The 8,898-nt window shown below is 43.3% G+C and overlaps 1 protein-coding gene across 2 annotated transcripts in view; it reads right to left on the reverse strand.

The window, feature by feature from the left end:
- The window catches only part of PI4KA (phosphatidylinositol 4-kinase alpha), a 105,446-nt gene that overhangs the window by 43,611 nt on the left and 52,937 nt on the right, over window positions 1–8,898 (reverse strand). For both annotated transcript variants that reach the window (XM_061602491.1, XM_061602490.1), the window contains exons 21-24: window positions 7,239–7,375; window positions 5,069–5,202; window positions 2,847–2,929; window positions 1,212–1,282 (exon numbers count right to left, since the gene is read on the reverse strand). In XM_061602491.1, the coding sequence (XP_061458475.1) occupies window positions 1,212–1,282; window positions 2,847–2,929; window positions 5,069–5,202; window positions 7,239–7,375 (425 nt within the window). The remainder of the gene's footprint in view (window positions 1–1,211; window positions 1,283–2,846; window positions 2,930–5,068; window positions 5,203–7,238; window positions 7,376–8,898) is intronic.

Here is an 8,898-nt window from a genome sequence, read left to right on the forward strand (position 1 = left end):
TTTAAAAGATGTTTTTGGTGCCTTAGTTGTCGTGTTGTCTGCAACCCTGAGCTCCTTCTGGAAGGAAGGGCAGGATGTAAATTTAATAAATAAAATAGATCTCTCCAAGAAAACCACTCTGCTTTTCCATCTCACTTAAAGGAACTATAAAGCGGTGTAATGTAATGAGGATGTCACGGATTGCTATCATATACAGTAGGGCCCCGCTTATATGGCGGGTTAGGGACCAGGCCCCTGCCGTAAAGTGGAAATCGCCATAAAGCGGAACCCATTGACTATAATGGGCAGCGTCGTGCGAAAATAACGCGAAAATGTCGCAAAATTGGCTTTAAAATGGGGAATTTCCCCAAATTGAAAGCCGCCACATCAGCAGAACGCCGCAAAAGGGAACGCCAGTAAGCGGGGCCCTACTGTATGAATTATGCACTCCCTCCTCATTCTCCCTTGCTATGCTTCAATTCTCTCAATTACTTCTGGGCTAGTGGCAAGCGGTAGCCTGCTGTTGAATCCAGACTGCACAAACTGTGAGCAAGGCTCCCTCAGGCAATACCAAACCACAGTTCTGCGTTGCATCTCAACCGACCCTTGGTCTGCTCGACTCTGTTCTTGATTCACACTTCTCTAAATGCAGGGGCAAACGCATTCTGAAGGCTTTTAGGATGGACTGCAAAGGATGGAGGTAGGGCTAGGGGAAGTTCAGTCTGCCTCTTCCATGCAAGAGATGTTCAGCGTGTCAGAACAACAGCAGAGAAGCTAATCTGATAGCTGAAGAACTTAGTATGGAAGTAGATCAGGGGTTACATCCAATGTAGTGTTAAGTTAAAGTCACTGAACGGTATACTCGTTCTGCCGGCACAGATTTTTGTGCCAGAGCAATATCGCTGCACAAGAGAATGCATAAGCAAGTTGCTGGTGACTTTGTTGCACAATAGGACACATCTGAAGCATTGGATTCCTCTGTTACGCAACATTAAAACTCACTCATCCACTAGCGCAACAACCCTTGCTCTAGCGGACAGAGGACATTAGGTACAGCTCCAGGTGTGTGAAATTCTCTATAAAGGATGGGGAAGCTGTGGCCCTCCAGATGTTGCTGGATCCCACCTCCCATTAGCTCCAGCCAGCATAGTCAATGATCAGGGACGATGGGAGTTGTGGTCCAACAACTACCTAAAAAGCTGCATTTTTTTTGTTACCATCGGGTAACTTACTTTGTCAGCCATCATGCTGAGGAAAGCTTCAAACACCTTATCTGCAACAGCTATTACGCACTGCATCATGCCTGAAAGGAGGAAATATCACAGCATTTAAGAAGAAAAAGAAGTGTTAGACATGCTGATTTTTGTCCATCTTCCCCCTGAAACTGCGAGACAGATTCCCTTCTCATCAGAGTCAAAGACAAAAGTTTTACATCATTCGCACCTCCATCCAAAAACATGTCTTACCTGGAATTAAAGAATGATTACTACTTACCCTCCAGCAGTGCAACTGTTGGGTTATGCCACAAGTCTACCCTACACCCAGATTCCACCGCCCAGCCACCGCCATTTGTAAAGGTTCAAACTGGCTTCCCATCTATGGAATGCGCTCCCTAATGAGGTCCGCCTGGCACCTTCCTTTGATAACTTTTCTGCGTCAGGTAAAGACTCATCTTTTTTCCCCCAGGCATTTGCTAAACTGAGATGATGTATTAGTGTGCTGGCAAAGCTTTCTGCAGCTATATGGGGGTGGTTGTTGTTTTATTGTTTTATTTTTGTGGTATGGGACATTCACTTTTGGTTTTAACATCTGCCACCAACTACCCTGTGGGAAAGATTCTACGAAGAGAGGCAAAGACAACACCAAGCGCCTGCCTCTGTTGCAGCTGGATGATCTTTTCTCTCCAAAGGGCCATCTACATAAACTGCCCGGGGGGGGGGGAGCCTAATGATTTGCCAAGCTGATATTGCCCAAACTTGTGTAACTCACTCACAACTGAGATTAGACAAGCGCCTCCCTTGCTGAACTTCAGGCGCATGACAAAGACTTTCTTGTTGCAGCCAGGGCTGTGGAGTCGGAGTCAGAATCATGGAGTCGGAAGAAATTTGGGTGGAGTCGGAGTTGGTAGTAATGTACCGACTCTGACTTCAAAATAAAATTAATAATTTAAAATTTTTGTTTTAATGTATTTTAAGGTCTTTTTATGATGTCTTAAAGTGTTTTTAGCATTTCTGTTTGCCGCCCTGGGCGGGATATAAATCAAATAATAAATAAATAAATAATATACATTTGCCATTTATGAAGGAGTCCGAGTCGGAGTTGGACAGTAGAAAAATAGAGGAGTTGGAGTTGAAGGTTTGACGTACTGACTCCACAGCCCTGGTTCCAGCAAGCATTTTAAGGTAGGATTTGGGTTTCTATTTGGTTCTATGATGAATTTTACTCTCTGTATGTTTTTTTAAAAATTTCTATTCAAATCCTTCTCCAAACCAGTACAGAACTTCCATATGTTCTATTTTTATGTACACCACTTAGAAATGCTAATGATTAAGTGGTATTTAAATGCTTTAAATTAAATAAATAATATAATACAAATTAGACAGTCAACATGTGCATATATTTTTTAAAACTTAACTAGCTGCATGCACCATCTCTGTCTGGAGCACAGCATGCAGGGAGGGGCCATTATCTCAACAAAAATCGACTCCCCCAACCTGAAGCTGTTAACCCTAGGAAGGAAGCAACAATACCATAACTTAATAATTATGCAAAATCATGTGAAAGGAAAGCTAGTAAAAAAGTTCATTTATTTAGCTCTGGGCACACACAAATCTATCTTATGTAAGAACAGTAATATATAGTCTCACCCGATTTGTCTTTCTGAATAGCTTTGTCCTCAAAGTAATAAAACATCACTTGGAAGCGATCAGGGTCCGTTGAACGCAAAACCCTATAAGAATGATAAAGAATGCATATATTTATATGCTGCCCTTTCACAAAACATCAGGGCAGTGCACAACAGTATAAAAACATTTTTAAAAACACCATTAAAATTAGTACAGACATAGAGATGCACATGAAGCAGGCTTTTAAAAATACATCTTCACATGAAATAGTTGTTTTTCCCTCCCATAATATGAGATTCAAACTGGAAGGGGGGGGGGGAGGAGAATGTACCACTTTGCTAAACAGCTTCTCTTGCTTTCCCTTGTATTTTGCATGACCCTTTTTAAAAAAGATGTTTTTAAAGCTTTTTTTAAAAATGTTTTTAACGTCTTGTTTTAATGTACTTTACGGTCTTTCTATGATGTTTTCAAGTGTTTTTAGAGTTCCTGTTTGCCGCCCTGGGCTCCTGCTGGGAGGAAGGGCGGGGTATAAATCAAATAATAAAATAAAATAAATAAATAATAGATGACGTGTGATTCACGGGCATAAGATACAGCAGGCACTAGCTTAGGACCGAATTACATGTCATGCTTAATTGCACAGCATGTAGCTATGTCTGTTTTCTTTCGTTAATTAATTATAGCCACAGGGTCGGGGTGGGGAGAATTGTTATCGGAAAAGTAGCTCGTGGGGAGGTTTGCCCCTTCCCTCCCAAACGCCAACCCACTGTGAACCATCTGCCCCCAGTACGACTACAAGGCTTAGTAAAAACGTTCCTACAGCGACTACCATTATTGGAAACTTTTTAATTAAATCTCATAGCTGGGGGGATGGAGGGGCCAGGGTGATGATGGTGGCTAGGGTAGGAAGGGATTAAATCTCTCCCCCCTCCCTGCACAGAGCTGTAATTACTTAATGAAAAACAACAGACACAGCTGAACCCTGTGAATTAGGCTGAGTGGTTTGATTCTTAGATAACTTTTAAGGATTAAAGAAATTTATTTTTATTTATTTTATGTATTACATTTATGGCCCACCTTTTCTCCAAGGAGCTCAAGGTGGCGCACAAACATGGTCCTCCTCCTTCTCCCAATTTAATCCTCACAACGACCCTGTGAAGTAGGTTAGGCTGAGAGACAGTGAGTGGCCCAAGGTTACTTAGTGAACTTCATGGCCGAGCAGGGATGTGAACCCTGGTCTCCCAGGTCCCAGTCCAACATTCTAACCATTACACCACACTGGCTCTCACTATTAAATTAATGGAGAAGTCTGTTAACATCCGTTAGCCATCATTAACGAATGGCACCTCCTCGATGTTCAAAGTCAGCACACCTGAGCGTATCAGGACACTGGTCACAAAACAGAGAATGAGCAACATGCCCTGTTTGTGAGCTTCCAGAAACATCTGACTGGTGACTCTTAGGGAAAGCATGCTGGATTTCCTAGAGACCTTGGTCTGATCTAGCCGTTATAAAACATAAGAAAAGTCCTGCTGGATCAAACCAATGGCACATTGTCTAGTCCAGCATCCTGTTCTCACAGTGGCCCACCAGCTGCCTGAATGGGAAGTTCAAAAGCAGGACCTGAGTGCAAGCCAACCCCCTTCCTCCAAAAAAACCCTTATAATGGGGAAGGGGGTAGCAAGCATCACTTTAGCATGAAAAAAAGGCCCAGAAAGCTTCACCTTAGCTTTAAGTGATGTATGGGATGGCATTCCCCAATGGGGGATCATGAGGCTTGTAGCTTTCCAACATGTTTTTGACAAAAATGCTAGGAAACCCATTTGGTTTTCAGGACTCACATAACTGCCTGCTCACAAGAACATACTGTTTTTTTAAATGTACGTGGGCTCCTGGAGAGGAGAACGTGGCCACTTCTCTTCTCCCTGGTTGTTTGGCTACTGCATCACGTTTGGCTTCGCAAGTTGCCCAAACCCAGGTTTGTGTTTTAGTTCTCATGGACAAACCTTTAATTAAGGTTTGTCCTATAAGCTTATGCTTGAGAAAGCTAAACCACAACCCCAGATGACATGTTAAGCCAAACAATGGCCTAGCTCACCCTCGGGCACCAGCAAGACGACCAGTGAGGAGTGAAGTGGACATAATCTCCGATCCCGGAGCGCGTGCATTCACGCTAAGCCACTGTTTACTGTGACACACGAACCAGGCCACTGGGAATTCACAAACAGGGTTTAAAATTTTACCTCATGCATTCTAGACGGTACACAGAGAGCAGGTAGGTAGACATGGCAAAGTCCAGCTTATTGATTAGGGCAGACACATCTGGAGGAGGGTCCAAAAGATTTATGATGGTGCTCCGTAACTCATTCAGTTCAGCCTAAAGGCAAAACAAGAAAAACAACCACCACCATCTTTGATGTTTGGGAGCTACTCCAAACTGCCAGCAGCATTTCTATTGACACCTTGAAAATGTTCCAGTTACTTAATCAGCAGAACGCCTTTGAAAAGCTATTAATTTTGCATTTTATACCAAGGGAGTTAAAACAACGGAAGCATAAAAATCCTTCTGCAGCGTACAAAAAGGTACTCAAAACATTTCATAACGTATCCTGGGGGAAGGCAAACATCATGTGTTTTGCTTGCAAGTAGTGAGGTGTAAGAATGCTGATGCAGCTTGATGCAATTCATCACATGTCAGGATGAAGTCTGCCAAAGAAAAGAATCCCACCGGGTGTCCGCTTTACCCTTGGAACTTTTCATTTTCTTCCATTCATAAGAGCATAAGCAGCCATCTGCTAACTGCTCCAACTCAAGCAAGCAAGCAGGCAGAGGAGAATCGTCAAGCCACAGCTTATGATATGGGAGAGGCAAGCAGGAAGTTGGATCAACGCAAATGACTTCTGAAAGGCCAGGAAGGTACAAAGGCAAGTTACCCTCTGCTACAGCTTTGAACATTTTGGCAGGCAAGTATCCAAAGCAGGAAAAACAAAGAAGCCATTCTCTCTCTCTCTCTCTCTCTCCCTCTTCCCCTCTCTCCCCCCCTGGAAAAAAAACACTTGGGGCAGAGCTAGACATTATGAGGTTAACACAGGGCTCCTCCAGACAGCTTCTTTACCAAGCATTCATCCTGATTTGCTTGCGCAAAGCTTATGCAGAGGTTATACAGTCAGTCTTTATGGAGTGTTCGTTCCAATTTTTTTTTGCGGGAAGGTTATACAATGAGCATTCATCCTGGTTTGCATGTGAGGAGGCTATACCCCTTTCCTGTTAATCAGTCATTTATCCCACTCTTCAGTGCCTTCCCATTACTTTCCCAACCAAACACATAAAACAACCCACATTTTTAAAAGTGGATTCGTTGCACTAGAGTGACAGAGCACTTTAGTCCACTTTCATTGTACAACCTAAATTTCCAGTACGTTATTAAATCCATCTTATAAAAATACTGACAGTCTGGAGGAGACCCAAGGGTTCCCAAGCCCATAATTGCCTTGTAATACTGGCGCTGGGCAGCAGTGCTTTTAGACGGGAAAACAGCACTGATCCCTTTGGCTGCCTCTTGATTGTCCCCAGCAATCCCTTCCCTTGGGATTTATTTTTTGGTCTTAGAGCATTGGGGGTGGGAGTCCTGGGGGGAGAAGCAACCCTTCCTCCTACCAATTCCTTCCTGCTAAACATCCCAGCTGCTCATTTCTCTGCTAGCCACATATTTGCCTATATTTCTTTAAACCTCACATAACTCCTGTTTCAAAACTGGTTGCCAGTTTGTTTCCGGGTCCAATTCAAGGTGCTCACGTTAGCGTTTAAAGCCCAAAATGACTTAAGTCTCAAGATGTTTTAGAGTGTTTTTAGTGTTTTTGTTTGTCACCCTGGGCTCCTTCTGGGAGGAAGGGGGGGGATATCAAATGAATGAATGAATAAGTAAAATATCTGGAAGACTGCCTCCTTCCCCTACAGACCCTCTCAGATTTTGATATCAGCAGAGCGGGCATTTTGGTAGTTCTGCCACCCTCAGAAGCTCAGGTTGGTGATGGTGGCCCAGGAGAGGGCATTCTATGTGGTGGCTCCCTCCCGACTGAGCTGCATCTGGCACCTTCGCTGTACAGTTTTAGGCAAATGCTGAAGGTGAACCTCTTTACCCTGGCCTTTGCCACCTGAGAGACACCTGTGATTTTAGGTCGTTTTTAACGCTGTATTTTAAACTTGTTATAACCTGCCCTGGGACCTTTCGGTGAGGGGTCGGTAATAAATGTCAATAATAACAACAACAGCAACGTTTTGTTCTGCTTAGGGTTTCAGTGAAGCCCTTTTTAATATTTGTTTGTTCTGTGAAGGGAGGAGTTGCATGATGCAAGAGTGTGTTTCTGTGTTTATTCACTAGCTGAGAAGGAAGGTGGGGGGGGAGGAACTTACAGAAGTGACAGTGTCGTTTTTCATGGCTGAGTTGTACTGAAGAACAGAACGGAGAGGCTCCTTGCTAGGAAACGTGAGTAGCGGCGACTTGGTTGCTATCTCACAAACACCCTCGTACCACTCTTCTGGCCAAAGACCTGAAGTGACATGTGGAGAGGAAAGAAAAGTAAATCTGATTTCCGGGCAGTATGTCCAACCAACATGCTTCCATCATGCCAAGAGCTTTTATCTTTACTTCAAAAGGTAAAAGTAACAAAATTAGTTTCATTCACATTGTTCTATTTTTGTTTTAATTAGATACTCTTATCACAGGGGTTCCCAAAGTGTGGTCCGTGGACCGCTAGTGGGCCGTGAGCTTCATTCACGTGGTCCATAGCATGTCTGCATTAAATAATAATACTGATTTTTAATTGTATTTTTATTGGTTTTTATTCCTTACATTGTATTTTATTGTATTACAATTTGAATTCTATAGAATGCAAATTGTAACAGAATAAAATACAATATAAGAAATAAAAGCAGCAATCAAAATACAATTAAAAATCACACAGCATCTAGCACCGAAGACTGCAACTACTACAACAGGCAGAAAAGATAATCAAGTGGTCTGCCAAGACCATCAGCAATTTTCAACTGGTCCGGCAGTAAAAAAGTTTGGGAACCACTGCTGTATCTGAAAGATTAAGGCTTGGTTCACATGCAACCACAGGTCATCATGACACAACTGAGCCTCCGGCTCATATGCTTCCTCCTCCCCTTGTGCAACCTGATTTCCTCTTTTCTGTGGCAAAGCCGCCATTTGCCATTGCCTCCAAACAAACTGTGGTTTGCACTTTACCCCCAAACCACAAGCCACAGCTGGACCACGACTCTGTTTTTAGAGGGTAAGCAGTAAGCACAGTTTGCCCGTTCCAACTTTATGGCAAAACGATGGTTTTCCGCAAAGCAGGAAGTGAGGGGATGAACGAGCCCCCGTCTAGCTCACATCATGTGAAATCAGTTAGACGTTGCATCCAAACCAGTCTTTCAAATCCAGTGCTCGCCACTATCTTCTCCCATAAGAGCCTACCCAGGCAGAAAGATCTTCTGGAGAGGCTCTGCTATGCGTCCTGATGACATCGGAGTTACAAAGTGGGAGAGACCCTTCTGGTAGCCACACCTAGGGCTTTGGAACTTCCACTCAAGGCAGGTTCATCTTGCCCCTAAGTTGATGGCTTTCCCCTGCTGTGGCAAGGCTTTTCTTTTTCTGGTAGGGTTTTGACCCAAGGGGCTGTTAATTTGTTCTCTCTCTCTTTCTCTCTCTGTTTTTCAAGTGTTAAATGCCGCTCCTTATGGTTTCACGTACAAGTTGTTTTAGCTCCCTCTGCTGCTACTTTTTTCATTGCTGCTTTTCAGTGCTTTGCTGATCATTTGTGCCTATAGTTTTTATTTGTTTGCCATTAGCCACCACGGGCATTCTTGGATCATTGCTCTAGCCATTTGTACTCTTTGTGATCAGATGTTATGAAGCATTAGTGATATTCTTCAGGAGAAACAACAAAGAACCTGGCACTATCTTAAAAATCAACAGATTCATTCTAGAGGCACATCTACACCATGCATTTAAAGCACTATGACACCATTTTGACAGTCATGGCTTCCTCCCAAAGACTCCTGGGAA

The sequence above is a fragment of the Rhineura floridana genome, chromosome 19 (assembly GCF_030035675.1).
Source record: "Rhineura floridana isolate rRhiFlo1 chromosome 19, rRhiFlo1.hap2, whole genome shotgun sequence".
NCBI lineage: Eukaryota > Metazoa > Chordata > Lepidosauria > Squamata > Rhineuridae > Rhineura > Rhineura floridana.